Source organism: Urocitellus parryii, chromosome 3 (genome assembly GCF_045843805.1).
Source record: "Urocitellus parryii isolate mUroPar1 chromosome 3, mUroPar1.hap1, whole genome shotgun sequence".
NCBI lineage: Eukaryota > Metazoa > Chordata > Mammalia > Rodentia > Sciuridae > Urocitellus > Urocitellus parryii.
The window spans coordinates 74,050,139-74,069,223 of NC_135533.1; the positions used below are offsets into that span (position 1 = coordinate 74,050,139).

Here is a 19,085-nt window from a genome sequence, read left to right on the forward strand (position 1 = left end):
TTTAATTCTGATCTTAAAGTTTAGTTATTAGCAAACGAGTTTTTAATACATGTTAAATTGGTACCTCTGATGCAGTTTGTCTTATTTTCAATTTCATTTCAGATAATGAAAAGGTGGCATTATCTTGTTTCCTGTCATCTTTTACAATGAAATATGCAAAATTCATGCAATTAATTACATTTATAAACTTAAGAAAATAAAACACTAACAACTTAGCTTTTCCATTTTTTATTCTTTTTCAGTATTCAGAAGTTTTTTAGTCTTAAAAAGAAATTTATCACATAGTACTGTGGTATAGTTATATTTCCAATATCCACATTAAAAGTCAGGTTGATCAGCATAATCAAGAATAGAAACATTTGACAGAGTACTGCCGTATATTTTATGATCCTTACACTTAATCTCTTAACCTTCCAAATATACTTGTCTAAGGATAGTATTATAATTATTTTGTATTCGTTATGCTTACATAAACTGGAAGAAAAATTAAATACACCAGATTACAAATCAATAAGGAATGTAAAATAGTCATTCCTCAAAATGTGAGTACAGTCTGTGGGATGTAATCCCTGATGTGAGACTGGGGCCAGACATATCTCCCTGAGAATGTAAGCATACTCTTAGATTCATCTATCTGGAGATTGGCATAAAATCTGAATAAAGCAATTATATATAGCTGACTTGAAGAAGAGCAGGAGTTAGGGGGTACTGTTCTAGAAGCATTGGATAAGTTTATAATATATAAAAATAATAATACAAGTATTCCCACTTTATACTTAAGAAAACAGGGGCAAACTTGTATTGCAAAGGTACAATTCTAAAGGCAGTCTGAATTGAGGCTTTATAATTTAAGGTTGATTCTGTGAGGCTAGAGAGGGAAAAAATAAATCTGTCTCTGCTCCTCAATAAATGACTTCTGCCTTAAGAGGTACCTTGATAATATATATAGTATACATATAATATATATATATATATATATATATATATATATATATATATATATCCCACATATGAACATGCATGTATCCCAAAGACAATCTATACAAGCATAATAATTTCTTCTTATTACAATTAATTAAGCCTCTTGGTAAGAACATTCAATAAGGTCAGTTGCAGAAAAAACTTTTCCCATAGTTTCAAGTACCTGATTTTCATTGCACAGTTTTTAATTCCTAACTTCCTATGGACAAAAAAGAATTGCAGGTTTTTTCCTTTGTAAAATAAGTACTGTGGCATAACTCCTTTGTATCATAGAAAACATGAAATGAACTAAATTCTACTATTGATATCACAGCCAATTTATATGCACAGCCCAACATCACAAATCATCAACCATTACCCCATCAGATTGGCAAGGAAGGGCTGGTAACTAAGGAAAGGGTACCTTAACTTATTTTAGAGGTAGATGTTATTTTTCCCTATTTTTAATTATCATCTTCTGCTCCCTTTATCACTTTTAGCCATTTCCCTCTTCCATATCTCTGGCAGTATGATTATTTTCTGGCTTATAATCTTGTAATGACTTTGATCTGTGCTGGATACAATTAATAATTTAGCATTACAGCCAAAACCCTTCTCCACATGGCTTGATGGCCATTCTCACCCCTCCTCTTGCTATTCTCTGATCACTTCATCTTCACTAGCCCATGTGGACCTCTCAGTGCTCCTAATCAGTTCTACTTTCCTCCATCTCACACAACATATATTTACTTATTTGCTTGTCTTTCTCTCCCCACTAGAATTAGGATATAGTTTATATACTGAATATCCCTCAAAGGTCCATGTCCTAGGGCTTGGTTGCCAGAATGGCACTATTGAGTAGAACATTTAAGAGGTGGGGCCTATCAGGAGGTCCCTAGGTTATTGGGGACCCACCTTTGAAGGGGATTATGTGACTCCCTCCTTCCTTTTTCTTTCTTTTGATTCCTTGCTATGAGGGGAGTAGTTTTGTTCTGTAATGTGCTCCCACAATGATGTGCTGTCTTGCCACAGGTCCAAAGCAACAAAGAGATTCAATTATGTACTAGAACTTCTAACACTGTGATCCAAAGTAAACCATTTTTCTTTGTAAATGAATTACTATTTTGTTATAGTGACAAAAATCTGACTGTGCAGATTACAAATAAATATGGAAAAAATTCTATTTTTCTCACTGATGAATCCTCAGCGATGTGAACAGTAAGTAGCACATTGTAACTGAACAGTTTTCACCAAATAAATATTAGATGTCTTAAAATTCACAAACTGTCCTTTCATTAGACATGCTTTTAAAAATATAAATAGCAATGTACTTGTTGCTTTGTTTTCTTGGAACTCCCTTTCCACCCTTTTACATCAGTATACAATCTTCTCTGACCACTTCATGTAAAAAAATCCAGATGGGCCCTACCATAGCTCACATCTCTGTTACTGCAGTCTCACTTGAGTATCTCCTTCACTGTGCTCTCTTCATCATCAGTTTACAAGTGAATCACAGCATTTATTTTATGGTAATATAATTGATCACATAATTTTCTGTCTATTCCTGATTGGTTTTAAACAATCTTCAACTTTCCTATAGAATTTCTGGTCATATAATGTGTTTAAATAAATGTATGGTTAGATGCATGAATTAAAGAATGAGTAAAAATGAACTAAATGAACAACTATATGAACAACTGATTAATTAACTACCTGATCTGATTTAAAGGGTGCTGGGGGAAATCTTATCTTTCTGTCCTATCAAATAACTAATAAGACCCAACGATTAAAAAAAAAAACTTACAATGAGCTGTGGCTAACACCAAATTATAGATTCAACATTTTGGATACTGTGAAACCTTACAGAAATAAGTATTATAGGTATGAGTCAACAAATCACATTCTCTTTTACTTTCTATAGTTTTTGAGAAACAAACAGTAACCAATAACTGCTGTTAATTGCTGCCCTTTAAGAAAGATAATTTAGCTGAAGGCAATTAGTTTCCAGAGTGTCTGTGTAGAATTGGTATTAGTTCCATAGGGACCATACAAAGATGCTATAAGATACATATGCTGCTTCCTTTACATCAGTGCCAGGATTGCTTTCTACTGGCACACTTTGGTTATGCCTATGTCATTGATCATTGAGTTTCTAGCATGGAACCCAGTGTGTGCTATGTAATTAGACTGAAGCTTTAGTAGAGGCTTTAAGGAGGAGTTGGGTTTTTCTTTAGGGATAAGGGAAGAGAATACATAACGCAAGAAAGCACGGGGTCCTAAGAAAGCACAGAAACTTCAAGTCATAGCAAACAGTAGGCATGAAATGTATAGGACTGTGGGAAAACTCAGTAACCTGCATAGTGTTGTGCTTCAGGCTATGGATCTAAATATTATCGTCTTCCTAACTAACACAGTTAACACTGGCAACATGCCTGGGACTTGGAGCCTCACTAAGGAAGCTTCTTAACGGGTATTTCAAAAGGTGAGGGTGACCAAGATTCCATGTATTCCTGTCTCCTGCACCCAGTTCCTTCACATACTCAATTAGTTTTTAGAATCAGGGATTTATGTTTTATTGAAAACCACGTTTAATATAAAAGCCCTACAATAATTGATGGTAAGACCTGAAATTTGTAAACCCAAAAGTAATATAATCAGGTTTCTGATAGAACATTTGGAGATGCAAATTCAAGTTGGGAGCCACACTAATTGAGAGTCTATGACATAAACAATGATGAAAGAAGTGGTCATCATGACTAATACAGAGTATTCCGTGATGAGGAATGAAACCCTGAACAGTTGGGAACATCCAATATTTAGTGCCAGGAAATTGATAGATTTGGGGTGCCACTCACCAAGAGAGAAGGTACAAATAGAAGAAGTTTTGAGTAGAATATAATTAGTTTACTTTCAGACATAGTTTTAAAATATCTTATGGAACACCCAGAGGATGAACTACATGTGGATATACTTTATGAACTAAAGAAACAGTTTTCAGTTTTATAGGGAGTAATTGAAGAATTTTATATTTGACTTTAGCTATATTTAAGTGATGTGAACAAATGTCATTGTGTTGAGATTGTGGGGATACATTTAAATGAGATTAAGGAAGTATGGAAAGTTCTATAAATGTTTCTAGTGGATAGTATCAATAATAGGTAATTTTATAAAATATTTATTTTAAAGCTTAAGAAGTTTTAAGGTCATATAAACACCAGGTATTAGGAGTTCATAGTGTCAGCAATCTCTATATTTGTGAAAGTCATCTCAGGTCATATACTATTAAAGTAGAAGTGATAAAAAATATGAGCTCAGAATATCAATTTATATTTGGGAGGTTGGGAGGTACTTGTAGAAAATGCAGAATTCTAACTCAATGAAAAAATGTTTATAAAGTGATTGACTCTAAGGATGAAAGTAAGAAGAGTAGTTCCTCATTGAATTGGCAGAAAAGTGGAAGATTAGGGACCTGGCATTTATAAGAAGGGGCAGAAGATGCATGAGACTTCTGAAGATATTTTATATTATGAATATTTTTAAAAAATCCAAATTCCAAAATGGGAAGAGTAGAAGTGATTTTACCTTCATGTAGATAATAAAAGTACCTTATTTTGTAACCAAGTATTTCACAAAACAACTCACCCATATTATGAAATTCCAGATGAATCATTAGGTATTTCAAGTCAAACAAAACACTGCTACACATATGCATATACTTGTGCACAAACCTTATACCTATTTATATTATATTTTTATATTTAAAAAAATTTATTTTATGAAAACTAAATGTCTTACTTGCAATATATCTCCTATATTTGACAATTAATCTTTGATGAGAGAAATTTTTTTTCTTTTTAATTTTGCATTTTATTGAGGAACTCTTATTTTTCAGCTGACATGCACAGTAATGAATAGCTATCCTATTACTGGTGGTATTGTGGTAATTGAATATGGTGAAATCTAACAGGAAAAACAAAAATTTCATGATGGTACCTTTCTGTTCAAAAGTCACTGATTTTTCCACCACAAATACACCTTATCTAGATAATATATTATTAAAAGGAAGGTTCTGGGAACAGAAAGACATTTATGTTTTCAGCTTCTGAGTCAAGAAAACCTTGGCCCTTAAAGATTTCATTGCTGTCTAGTGTTCCTTGTTCTTTGGGATAAACTATCAAAGATATTTCTGAAAAGAAAATAGGGTAGAAATGGTCTTGGAAAGGACCCTATGCACTTAATTCTACAATGTGTATGCCAAACTTCGAAAAGAAATGGAAGTTAATGTATCATTGCTGCATGAGGGCATAAGGGTCACACAGCCTTTTTCCTTTCAAGTCAATCTGTGAACAATGAGACTGCCCCAAATGAAGTGCAGCCTAAGGACAAACCCTTCCTTATTTTTTCCCCTTGATTTGGTTTTTACTCCTAGTAAATCAGACACCTTCTATTTATCACTTAATATATGCTGTTAGAAGAAAAGTAAATTTAAGTATAAATAAGTTATTAAAATCTCTTTCTTTTCCATCCTATACAGACAACATAAACATGTATAGGATGTAAAAGAAAGAGATTTTAATATTTGTTATATCTAGGTTTACAAAAGGAAATTACCAAGTTGAGAACACCCTCTTCTTTATCAAAATCCAAGGACAGTATTAGTTAATGCAAACTGCAAGGTCAGGTTTGTTATGTTATTCAATTTGAGTTACATGCAATCAATTATAGCATGAAGAGAGAACTGGGGAGTTTTAATTTCTAGGTCAATAAGGAATCATCTCATTTTAAAATGTTTATCCTGGAACATTATTCAACTCTCACACTACAATTTATGGACCAACTATTGAAATTCAGTCTGAGAAAAAAACAGCAGGTGTGATTTTTTTTTAATCCATGATGTAATAGGAATTATTTAAAGAACTAAAAATATATTAGAGGAAAAAATATGGTAAACATGGTAAGTTGTCATATATCTCATGGGTTACCATATGAAAAGTGTTCACTTGATTTTTAAAAGTTTGTACCAACAGCTGACAGCTCTTAGAAAATTAGGTAACATTCTTAACAGAGAGAGTAGAGTCACCACATAAGGTGTAATAATGCCAACAGTTGATCAGATATTCTAGCTTTGTTTAAGGCTCAACCACCTGTTTCTTAATTATATATTTTTAAGTTTTTAATTATTAGTGTAGTAGCTATTAAACTTTTCCTTGTCTCTTATTCAGCACTTCAGTATTTTACTTTGTGATATTAAGGTTCTTGTTCTTCAGATCATTGGCTGCTCTCCTAGGATCCCTGAATTACCTTCAGGGAATTTGGAACATCACAACAATTTTCATAATAATACTAAGATAATGTTTGACTCTCATTCTGTCATGAATGTACAGCAAGGTTCTCAAGAGGCCCTATGGTATATGATATGGCAACAGAAACAAGCTCAGGTAAGATTATCCAATGGTCCTCAGTAAAGATAGGCATTAAAGAGATTAGTAATTATGCAGAATCATGCCACATTTCTCAGTCATTTTGTTTTTTTTTAAATAGCTATTTTTAATAAAGTAGGTTAATTTTGTTAGCATGAAGTGGGTTGATTATTGTTATTTTTAGAATATCTCATCTTCAATACAGTAAATATCAATAGATACCATATACATAAAGAAAAGAAATATGATATGTCAAGATCATTGTAATGTTTTGAGCAACCAATAAAAAAAAAGAAAATTATTTCTGATCCACAATAATATTTAAGCCTTCAGAAAATCCCTGATATTGAAGAGTGAGAAATATTTCAATGCCTACATTTCTCTGTTGCCAGCTGAACTCCTACTGGGTCTTTAGGGGACACTAGATAGAGACGGAAGGCAGGAGGAAGGGGAAAGAGTAGGCTCCTGCTAGACAGCCACCTCTTCATCATTTCATCACTATAACACATGGTTCCAGTGGCAGTAGTTTCTATTCTCCAGCTTAATGCCTTGCTAACAAGGGACAGGAGCTTTCTGTTACATGGTCCAACACAGACCACCGTGATGCACCCTCATGAGAGCTCTGAGGTCCAGGGCTACAGACTCCTTCTTGAACTCCTGATCTATGAAAGTCAGCAAGGAAGGACCTGCTCCACAGCAATCTTAGGGCTAGATCTTCCAGGCAATGCTCTCATCTCAGAACTATTTCCCGGATCAAGAGGTCCTTCCTCCATGCCTTTGGGTTTTGAATACTTTAACCTAGGGGCAGCACATGATTCTTACTGTTCTTACTATCTAAACATTGGGTCCCGCCTTTGCTTTTTCAATCCTCCACACCATTAAGACAATTTCTGATTTTGCATTATTTTGTGTAATACAGTGAAATTTCCATTTTCCTAACTGAATGGAGATTGATACTGTTATCAACAAGTATTAATATACTTCTACATCTCCAAAATGCTACCCATAACAAGAGAGCCGACCACCTTTGTGTTAAAAAATAATAATTATCAGAGATATAAATAAAAACCATATTCTGAGCTTACAAATCGAAAATTGTGAAAGTATACTGGTAATTATCATAATTGATTTTAAATATTATAAGTTTTCTAGACATACTGCTTTGAGATTATATTTTTAAATATACAGTTGTCTATATTTGGTCATTTAAAAATAATACTTTTCTAAACTTTATGTCTTAAAATTATTACCTCAACCTGGACTTGCAGGTTGATAGATAATGATGGATTATGTGTTCTCTAATGTTTAATTATTATTTGGAGACATTTTAAATGATTTACACAATCACAGTGTAGATTATAAATCCTGAAAAAAAGACAATTTTAATCAAATTGTCATTTCCCTTTTAATGAGAACTTGATACTAATTTAGCTTTTGAGATTTTAACTGAATAGACACTTTTAAAGTAAATAAACTTACCACCTGAAAGGAGAGCAGGCTTACTTTTAACCATTGGGCTAGAATGAGGAAACTTGTTGCTAAATGACATGAAAAGGTGTGCAGTGAAATCATCGGGAAGCTCGGCTTCCAGGAATGTCTTCATGAATAGCTTGAAACCTTCAAAATCTATGGTCTGAAAAACAATTTTTAAACATATATTTTAAGATCCAGCCAAATGTTAAGATTTAGTGCTATCTTCAAAATCATTAGTAGACATTACTTCCAACATTTGTTATATCCAGGTTTACAAAAGGAAAATACCAAGTTGAGAAATAGGTTGGCCAGTCCTACACTAACATTGGCAATGAGATATATGTCTCACCTGTAGTGGTATAAGCAGGAAGAGAAGGAAATTTCCAGTTAGATGTTTCTATTTCCACAGTATCTGTATGACCTGAAAAATTTGCTCTCTGAAACTCAATTTTGTCATCTACAAATTGGTGTTCTTATTCCTGTCCCACCAAGTGACAATGATTAGATCAGATGATGGTGTGAACAAGCCAATGCAGAGTCTTACAATCCCAACAGGCACACACAAGGAAAGGAGATCCTTATCTCCTTTTCTTGTTCATAATGGTGAGTACTGCTTTTGACAGTTGTCAAAAGTTGCTGACTTGTTCCAACTAAATACCTAGATCACTTGATAAAATAGTGCAAAACTTCATGAACAGACTTTCAAAGAAACATAATTCAAGATCATTACACACCCTTCTTCATTATAGAACCATGTTGATTAGAACTTAATTCAAAGAGCATTATTATGGCACTGAGTGTTGCTGTGTCCACTTGGTGAATGGTGACAGAAGCCACCTTCAACCTCAAGGTAAACAGGAACATTGCTCAAGAGCCATCAGAGAGCTTGCTTTCAGCTCCCAGCAGAGGAGGACAATGGACCAGAGTCTGACTTCTGATGGGGAAACTGGGAACAAGCAGGTGGTACTCTGGGGACAAGGCATGTGAATGGTATTGTATTGCACTTGGCCAAAACCTCTGTGACTGAAGAAATAATGATGGGTATGTTTCCTGAGAAACAGATGTGGACAATGTAGAAGAGAAGGCCTGTGGAATTGTCTTGGGTCTTATTCATTTGAAAGGACTAGAAGATCTACAGAGAAAAGGCTGGAATAAAGCCACGTGGGTCAAAAGAAAGAGAATGTAACTGCAGATGGGCTTCATAGGGAGCCCTTTCAAGGGCCATTTTTTTTCTTACCCTGCTTAATGTACTGAGATAAAACTAAAAATAGGACAAAAACGAAATTTGGCAGGCTGATGCTTTTAATTTTGTTCAAACTCCTGGCAAGTGAGAATAAAATTAATTTTCTAAAGTGTTATTTCAGAATCTTAAAAGTCTATTTTCCTCTATAAAAATATTAGAGGAAGGTGTTGAAATATGATCACCCACCACCTATTATTATCATTATCATTGTGTTATTGTTATAATATTTTGAATAAACCCAAAATGGAATATAACAATTAGGGATATCATTAGAGAAAGTAGATTTTTTAAACCTGGATCATGTACTAATTAAGTATCATTTTTGTAACTTAATGTAATCTCATGCAAAAAAAGTGAAACCAAAAACTTCACTTATTAATAGTTCCAAGACTCTGCCTACACCTCAATCTGACATTTTCAGTTTAGTTTAGTTTTGTTTTGCTTATTCATTTTCACAAATAAGATATTTATATTGGTGGCTGTAAAAAGACTTCATTTTCTTTTATATTAAATAAATCACCACCACCACCACAAAATATTGTGAAATCTGCTAGTAAGGTGAATTACATAACTAAAATTTATGAGTAATATAAATATATGAAGAATAGCCTTAGGAAGTAGTTCTTTCAAAGAGCAATTTAACAAAATGAATGCAGTCAACATTTCACAATACAAAGATGAGGCCCACTTCCAGGCCACTCTATTCAACCTAAATTTTGAGAAGGGGCACTTACTCTCACTAATAGCATTCCTTAGAGATTAACAATTACAGGGGAAAAAAATACATTCAACCAGATGAGTGACCAACATTGGTAGATGATCTTCAACATGTATGATGACCTTTGGGGAATTGAGAGTTGATTTAATTGCAAAGTGATAAGGAAGTTTGTGGAATGAAAATGCTCACAGGCATAGTGGTTAAAAGCAAGATTAATCATGGTAGCACTTCCTTTTCTGCCCTGCATCTTCTATGTTCAGCATTTTGTTTACAACATAACAAGTGACAAGGTCTATGGTATTGGAAGTCAGATTACCTGGGTTAATTATTGGATCCAGTATTGGCTGTGTGACTGTGGAAAATGTATTTAATCTCTCTATGCCTTAATTTCTTCATCTATTAAATGTAAATAACAGTACCTACCTCTTAGCCTGTTGGGATAATTAGATTATTTACTATTTTTAAAGCATCATAATAATATCTGGCACACACTAAATATTATAAGTAGTTAAACAAAAATAAACAATATTTGTGAATAGAATCATCAGTATTAATGTTCAGAATTCCAAATAATATTGAAAAATACACTTCAAATTTATATACATTTTTTCATATGCATTTAATAAGCCATTACATGGTTCACTGTTTTCATTGTTGGTTAGAGAACTAATAATCAAATCTGAACTTCCAGAAGGTGTAAAGGAGTAGAAATTGCCAAAAGTTTTTCTCTGGGTCACCTTTTAGAATGCAACTATATTTGAAACAGTTATTTCAAGCTTAGAGTTTAGTTTGGTGACAGAGGAAAACAAAACCCACAAACAAAAACAAAAGCAGAAGAAAGGACTTCAGAATAAAACAATTCTATTTCAGAACCCAATACTTCCAGTTGCCCTGAGTGATATGGAGCAAGGGCAAGAAATTTATTTGCTTTTTTGAAGAAAACACCTGCAAAATCTCAATTGTGTGCTCTTTACTCAGCCTTATGTACCCAAGAAGAATGGTAACTGTGATTTAATGATGAAAACTAGAACAATGTCCCACCAAGAGAGGAAACAAGCTGAAATACCTAGCATTCCTTCCTCCTCTTGAACAATATATTCCTGCTCTTTTTTTCCACCTTTCTTTTCTTTTTTAGTACTCACGAAGTGTTTCTGAGCTTTTCCTAGTATCCTAGCTCTGCCTTGCTCAATAAGCAAAAAATTCAGTTTAGTTTTATTTCTGGCAGCTCTAAGCCTTAATTTCCTCTATATAAATTCATATATGAGATCAGCAGTTCAGGGTTGTTGTCTAAATGTAATAAAAATTGGTGTAAAGTGTTTAACATACCCTTGAGCACATAATATGTAAAATAAGTAAATATTAAAAAGAACAAATAAAAGGAAACACTGTCTTGAGGTTAGATGGATGTTCTTTATTATCTTAACTTGCCTTTTTATTGTTTTTAAAAACTAAAATTCACTGTGTCTTCCCAAATGAAAACCTCAGATTTTCTGTGGCCTTAAATTATTTTCCAATAACTATTCTGTTATTATGCAACATTAATTTAAAAACTGCTTTTAGAAGGCAGGAATTTAAAAATAGATACTATGCTATTTTTTTTTTAAACCTATTACCCTGTAAGCCCAGCTACTCAGGAGTTTGAGGCATGAGGATCACATGTTTGAGGCTAGACTGGGAAATTCAGAGCCTTTCTAAAAATAAAATATAAAAAGAAGTGAGATGGAACTCAGTAGAGCATTCCTGGGTTCAAACCCCATTACCCTCTAGCCTCCACAAAAGAAAGAAAGGGGATGGAAAGGAAAAAGCCTACTATAGAAAAGCAAAGATTTAATATTTCCTTAGTTCTTAGTGACTTCTAAGAGATTGCTGAAAGGGTACTGACGATGTTAATTGTTTCTTCAACTTTTTTTCTGTGTTCTTGGAAGTAGAACTTTCTTTTGCGTTTTCTAATATACATGGCTTAAAATGCTGCAAAACCCAAGGTTCATAGCCGGGTAAGAGCTGACTCAGTGTTTCTAATTCATTGAGGAATTGGTTCTTCAATGCTCATCCTGAGAAATCATCCTTTTTCTTTTTTCATTTGTAAAAGATATTTTAATATCTCCTAAAATTCTATGTTGTCTAAATTATTAGACATTTTTTATATGATTGATGTCTTCATACATTTTTTTATCTTAGTAGAAATTTTCCAAATTTAGGAATTAGAGTTTCTACTCCTGCCTTTACAATTGATTATTTAATATTGTGGCCTTTAAATAGTATGAAATCACTTATAGACATATCAGCAGAAACATTAATCAGAAAAAGTGGATGAGACTTAATTGAGTGTTCAAAAAATCTTATTGAGGGCTGGGGATAAAGCTTAGTTGGTAGAGTGCTTGCCTCGCGTACGCAAGGCCCTGGGTTCAATCCCCAGCACCACAAAAATAAATAAATAAATAAATAAATAAATAAATAAATTGAATTGAATTGAATTGAATGTGAGCTCCTACAAATACAGGCACAATCTACTTGAATGTAAGCACCTACAAATATAGGCATAATGTTTAAAATTTTGAAAACTTTTTCTTTTTTTTTTTTTCTTAAGGAGCAACCACAGACTATTCAGAGAGATAACAGAGAATCTGTGACAAATGCAGACTGAGGGCGCTGCTCAGATGTTGCTGCCAAATTGGCATAAATTCAAACACATTTCTATATGCTTTTCATTATTATAGTTGACCATCTGGATCCTTTGTTTTTAAATCCTCTTTAATACTAAGGAAATAACACTGGTATTCATTTGAATATATTTGAAGTGAATGAAAGTAAATGTAATTTTATCATTAATTTCCTCTGGCAGTTTTGGATTGGGAATTTTCTCATGTTCAGCAAATGATCATTGATCATCCACTCTGTACCAAGCATCTTATAGGTGTTATGAAAAAAGTGTTATTGAAACACACAGAAAAAAATCCTTCCCATCAGGGAGCTTATCTTCTAATAAAAGGAATAAGAAAACAACAACAAAATGTGCTAGAGGCACCATGTTGGATGGTATTAACTGCTATAGAAACAATAAAGAAAGAAAAGATTTAATATTTGGGGAGATATGGTTGCAGTTTTAAACCAAATAAGCTGTTTCTTGAATAAAGATATAAAGATGATGATGGAGAAAACTTATAGAAAGACAAAACAGTTAATGCAAAGAGCCTGAGCTGTAAGGATATTCCTGTTTTTGTGGAATTGATACAGGATCTATGAGAAGAGTAAGAGACTGGAACAGGAGGGAGGGAGAACTCCAAAAAGAGGAGCCAAGGAAAGGATTTTTGGTGACAAGTGGACTGGGGAAAATCATGTAGAATTTTCAATCATCAAAGGACAGTTACAGTGTTAACATAAAGTCGGAGGAACACACTGGAAGGTTTTTAGCAGAAAACCACATGATTTGACTCAATTTAACAGAATCCTATGAACATAAAACTCATGTTTATATAAGACAGAAGATAGTCCCTGTAAAGCTTTTTACATTTTTCTAACAAATGCTTTTGTGTTTTAAAAGACATGTAATAATTAATAAAATGACTTTTTGAGCTATTAGAGATGAAGTAAATATCTACAACCACAGCCAAGGAAAGACTTCCCCTCATCTATTTATGAGTGCTGATTGTCTGATTGTAAGTCTAAATGTATAAGGTACTATGTTAGCTACTGGGCAAAATAACATTGACAAAATGAGTCAGTTAATGATTGAAATTATTAAGGGGTTTTCTTTCATCCTTTCCATTTCAACTTTGCTTTCTAATGTATATCATTAACTAATTATGTTAAATTGAAAATTGATGTGAAGACCATTAAGCCAAAGTGTAGATATTAAATACGTAAGATGGCTAATTTTCTGAAATTTCAAGCACATATTTTTGATATTAATATACTTTCAGAAAAAAATGGTATTTTAAAATTTTCCATTTCTTATGGTTATCTTGGATTGTGATTGTATTGTTCCTTACTTTAAATTTCACAGAATTCCTTGATAATTCCCTAAGACTGCCATATAGCAACTTTCTTTGAAAAGAAATAATGAACAGCGTAAAAACCTTCAATATTAATTTTAAAATTTGTCCACCAGACGTTTATAATCCATAAGACTACATTGCCTACAATCAATCTTGCCTAAGCCTAGCTTTTATTAAGGATCAGTAAAGAGAAAATGAAAAAATGCATATTTTTAGTAAAAGATCATATATGGCAAAAAAAGAGCTAATGATGCTCCAAGTTATTTTAGTGATTACAAAATACTCATTATGGATTGGAAGAATCTTAATGAGAATATTTTTAATGTGGTTTCCAGCATGCATTGTAATTTACTCAACTAACATGTGTACTTCAGCTATAATCAATCTCTCTTAACATGATGAGATGGTGCCTTGTCTTTTTTTCAACACTGTCACTAGTACAGGATTGAGTATTAACAAAACATACATATAAATACATACACATTTTCTCTTTGAAAAATGAAACCCATTAAAGATATCATGAATACCCATATAGATGTATAATTCCAATGAATGATGTCAGTTTTTTTTAATTATTCCATTAATTGAATGTTTACTTATAAAGAACATTTCCAAAAGTTATACTCTGGGTGACACATGCCAGCAGACTTGCATGTGCAACTCCTCTTCCCTGCTGGACTGTAAGTCCCAATCCTACTCTGTGTCAAAAATTATCATGCTAAATAGGCCAGTGCCAAAAAACACAAAGCCCCAATGTTCTCTCTGATACGTGAATGCTAACACAAAACAAAGGGGAAGGGAAGAATAGAAGTAAAGTGTATTAGAGAAAGGGAAAAGGGCAGGGAGTGGGGAGAGGAATAGGAAAGACAGTAGAATGAATTGGACATAACTTTCCTATGTTCATATATGAATACACCACCAGTGAAACCGCATCATGTACAACTGCAAGAATGAGATCCTAATTAGCATAAGTTATACTCCATGTATGTGTAATATGTCAAGATATACTCTACTGTCATTCATATCTTAAAAAAAATAAAAATAATACATGAAACCCACACACAGTGATCAACATAGTATCTTTTATACTGTAAGTCCTCATTATTTTTGTGAAGTATAGACAGTAGGATGGCAAAAAATGGTGAAATTACACTAAATTATATCTTCATAGGCAACCTAGCAAGAAATAAACTTGGCTAGGTAAATGATAAACATTTTGGAAAGTAGAATGAATACAAAAGTTTCTCAGCGGGGATATATTCCTTCACTTCATGAATTTCAAACAACATTATTTCAAAATATAACAGACTATAGCCATATATTTACTACTGTAACAGGATAAAAACAAAACCAGTAAGGGCAGTGTGACCAAGGGTTTAAAATACATCCTATTTCAAAAATTCTGTTCTTTTGAATCCATCAATGTCCAAATCTTCCAGGATTAGCACTGGGAGAAATATCAAGTTGAGAAAGATAATAAAACCAGGAAACACTCTGTCAACATCTGAAAGTGAGGGATTAAGATTTTACAAGTAGGTCAGGGAATTTACTATTTTTAGGACTTGAGAATCTCCTGAATTGAAACATTTTGTCAGCAACTTATAAAGTGGATTTAGTAGTTTGACACTCTTGGGTAGCAAAGACCATTCTGAGCATTTCTGTTTCTCTCACAGAACCATATTCAGTATCTAGTACATATTAAACATGCCACAGTCAGTGCATTTGGGATGCAGTACAATAGTTTTGTATATGTTTCAAGTGTTTTTTTCTCTGTATATTTATGTCTCAATGATGGGTGTTTTTATTCTGTTTTCCTTCTCAAAGTCTCCACTCTTTCCTTTTAATCTTTATGGTCAATGATCTCCTCCATTATCCTTAAATGGAAAGATGATATTGGAAATTTGATTAAAATGCCAGTTGCATATAATGGAAACACTAAGTGTGACAATGCTTTAGGAACTGAGCCAAGTATTTTGTATGCGTGCAATAATTTAATAAGTAGATGCTATTATTACTCCTATTAAATACAATTCCAGGTTCAGAAAATTTCTTTAAATAGCCCAACACCCAAAGCTTCTAATTATCACCAAAGACCTAAATATTACTAACTTTAATGCCCATGTTAACAAAACATATACCTAAGTACATACACATTTTCTCTTTGAAAAATGAACCCCTCACCTGTAGGTGAACAAGTACAATTTTGTAGAAATATTTTGCAATATTCATACATAGTACATGACATTCTGTAGTTGATTTTTTAAAGTTAGGTGCACTGATCAGTATCAATAAGCCTACCACTTTAGAAGAAGAGCTATTCACACAAAAATGTATAAAAATAAAATTTAATGATATAATACTCTTGTCAGTTGCCCAGTTTTGAAAACAATTGTCACTTTTTCTGCAACCTTTGATTAAAATTGTAACATATTACCTACATCTGAAACATGTTCTAAATCTGTCCCTGACTTTCATTATAATCTGCATTGCCACCTCAGTTGTTTTTACTTTATTGTTTTGGATATCTCATCTTCTTTTCCACTGAAGTTTATTTTACACATCATCTTTGAAGGTATTTTTCTAAGAGAAAATCTTAACTTGTTCATCTTAAAGTTATTAATTATGATTTCCTTTACCTATTTTTTAAAAAAACCTTAAAATTATTAGACATTCTAAGACATTCTACCCAAATAATTAGATTAATTTACCATCAGTGCTCTTCTGCTCAAAAAAACTACTGCTGGTGATTAAAAAAAAAATCAGAGACAAAACCCTAAAAATAAACTTCTTGTTTGGCTGGGTACCCTTTGTTGTACTTCTCCTTGGAAAAAAGCGGAGAGGTCACCTCAAGATAAGATACCAGCATCACTGTTTTCTATAATCTGGTATTTAACTCCTATTTAATAAATGTTATTAAACAAATGAAGGACAAATTAATTTATACAGTATATAAAATTCACACTTAAATTTTGTTCTATTAAACTAAAGAGAGAAACAATTTATTTTCCAAATCCATTTACATTTATTCCATAATCTCACTTTTGAGAAAGTAACTGAATAGAATTGGCTTAATTGTACCTTATGTACTCTAAATAATTACCTACATTTTATTTTTTGTATGATTATTATAGCAGTTTGTGGTAGAAATAAATCAATTTTGATAGCTATCACCTAGCAGTCAAATCATTAATACAAGTTCTCAATGTAGAAAAGATGTAGCAGATGGTTCATTCTCAAATTCTGTTTTCATAAATAGATGATAGTGTATATCATCTATAAACATTGAAGTTTGAGTAAAACTGCAAGAAGCTATTCGAGGTGATTTGTTTAATTATGTTATAACTAATTAAGCTAAGAAATATAGATATAAATAACTTCTCAAATTGTTGAACATGATTTCATTCTATGCTAGAACAATTTTCTGAGTATGGGGCATAAAATGTCAAGCCCACATATTGAAAGGCGAAGTACTGTAGATTCCATGAATAATCAATAGATGGTCAATATCAAGTTAGTAACACAGAATTTCAGTTGGCAGTTTATTTTTCTGTCTTGTAGTTTGCCTTCAAAACTGGGTCTCGTCTGTAGGTTTGATGAGAAGGGGAAAGTCACAAACATGACACTAATGGTAGTAGAAATGCTTGTAGAAAAAGATGTCATTCCTGGTTCAATACAGTTGTGAGAGATGGAGCAAATATCACAGCATGATAGTGCTTACATTGGGACAGCATTCAGGGTTGAGGCCAGCATGGCAGTGGAAGCAAATATTGTGTCATGTCCCCTCCCCACCACATGATAGAAAGAAATAATATACCCGTCATACTTCCTCATGTTTGGATAAAAAAGGTGAGTGTCTAAAAAAAATTAAGGATGCAAGGTTGGTTGGTGTTATAATCTCAGATGTTCTAGCTAAATTTCTCATTTGGTACATGATTCAGAATTTTTGGATAAAATTATGTTGGTCACTAATGTGTGACCTATGGTGTCAGTGTCTCTAAATGCTAATGGGACACATACTCTGAGCCACTCATAGAGCTGATTATTTCACATGCACTTTAGAATTAAAATCTTTTAACAATGCAGTTTAGCTGCTACCCTCTGTATTTTATAGGTGAACAAGGCTTCCTAAGGTTGGATTTATACTTATTTTAGCCAGATTCTTTTATTTTTTTAAAGAGAGAGAGAGAGAGAGAGAGAGAGAGAGAGAGAGAGAATTTTTTAATATTTATTTTTTAGTTCTAGGGGGACACAACATCTTTGTATGTGGTGCTGAGGATCCAACCCGGGCCGCATGCATGCCAGGTGAGGGCGCTAACCCTTGAGCCACATCCCCAACCCCTCAGCCAGATTCTTAAGACAACATTTTCTATTATATTTTCCTTATGCTTTCTTTTCTTTTTCTTTTTTTTTAAGAGAGAGAGAGAGAGAGAGAGAGAGAGAGAAAATGAATTTTTTAAAAATATTTTATTTTTTAGTTTTCGGCAGACACAACATCTTTGTTTGTATGTGGTGCTGAGGATGGAACCCGGACCACGCGCATGCCAGGCAAGCGTGCTACCACTTGAGCCACATCCCAGGCCCCTCCTTATGCTTTCTTTAATGGAAAACATTGGATATGGTTTAGTAATTTTCATTTACAAAGGGATTTCCTTATTATTGTTAATAACAATATCAATGTCAGTATCTTTTATAAAGACATTTAAAATATTACACTTGAGCTGGGGGTATAGCTCAGTGGTACAGTATAGTAAAAAACTAAATATTACATTAGTTAGCAGCACTTCAATATGTAGGTTCTAAATTCTCAGCTTTTTTTAATTAAGGGATCACAGCAACTTACTTGTCTGAATGTAAAACATATAGACATTAACAGAAACAACAATGCACAATATCAAGTGCAAAGATGAGGGAAGCCCAGGGAGATTTGAACCCTAACACAGTCTTAGGCCAAAGACCAACTACTGACAGGAAAACGCCACATGCAGAGAACACTGGTACACCAAAGACACAGGCAGAGCAATAATAGCACAGGTAACATTCTCATTTTTTTGTTGTTTGTTTGTTTTTATGGTGCTGGGGATTGAACTCAGGGCCTTGCGCATGCAAGGCAAGTACTCTACCAGCTAGGCTATATCCCCAGCTTGCTTTTCAATATTTTTTAACCTTTTGGTTCCCCTCAGCTTTGCCTGGTCTTTCTATTCTGCAAGAGATTTCTTGGCTACTAAAGAACAGCAAATGGAACAAAGGACAGACAAGGAGAAGAAAAGCAGAAACTC

The 19,085-nt window shown here is 33.2% G+C and overlaps 1 protein-coding gene across 6 annotated transcripts in view; it reads right to left on the reverse strand.

Moving 5' to 3' along the window:
* Dgkb (diacylglycerol kinase beta) overlaps positions 1-19,085 on the reverse strand; it is a 580,628-nt gene that overhangs the window by 490,988 nt on the left and 70,555 nt on the right. For all 6 annotated transcript variants that reach the window (XM_077796729.1, XM_026408351.2, XM_026408343.2 and 3 more), the window contains one exon: positions 7,860-8,013. In XM_077796729.1, the coding sequence (XP_077652855.1) occupies positions 7,860-8,013 (154 nt within the window). The remainder of the gene's footprint in view (positions 1-7,859; positions 8,014-19,085) is intronic.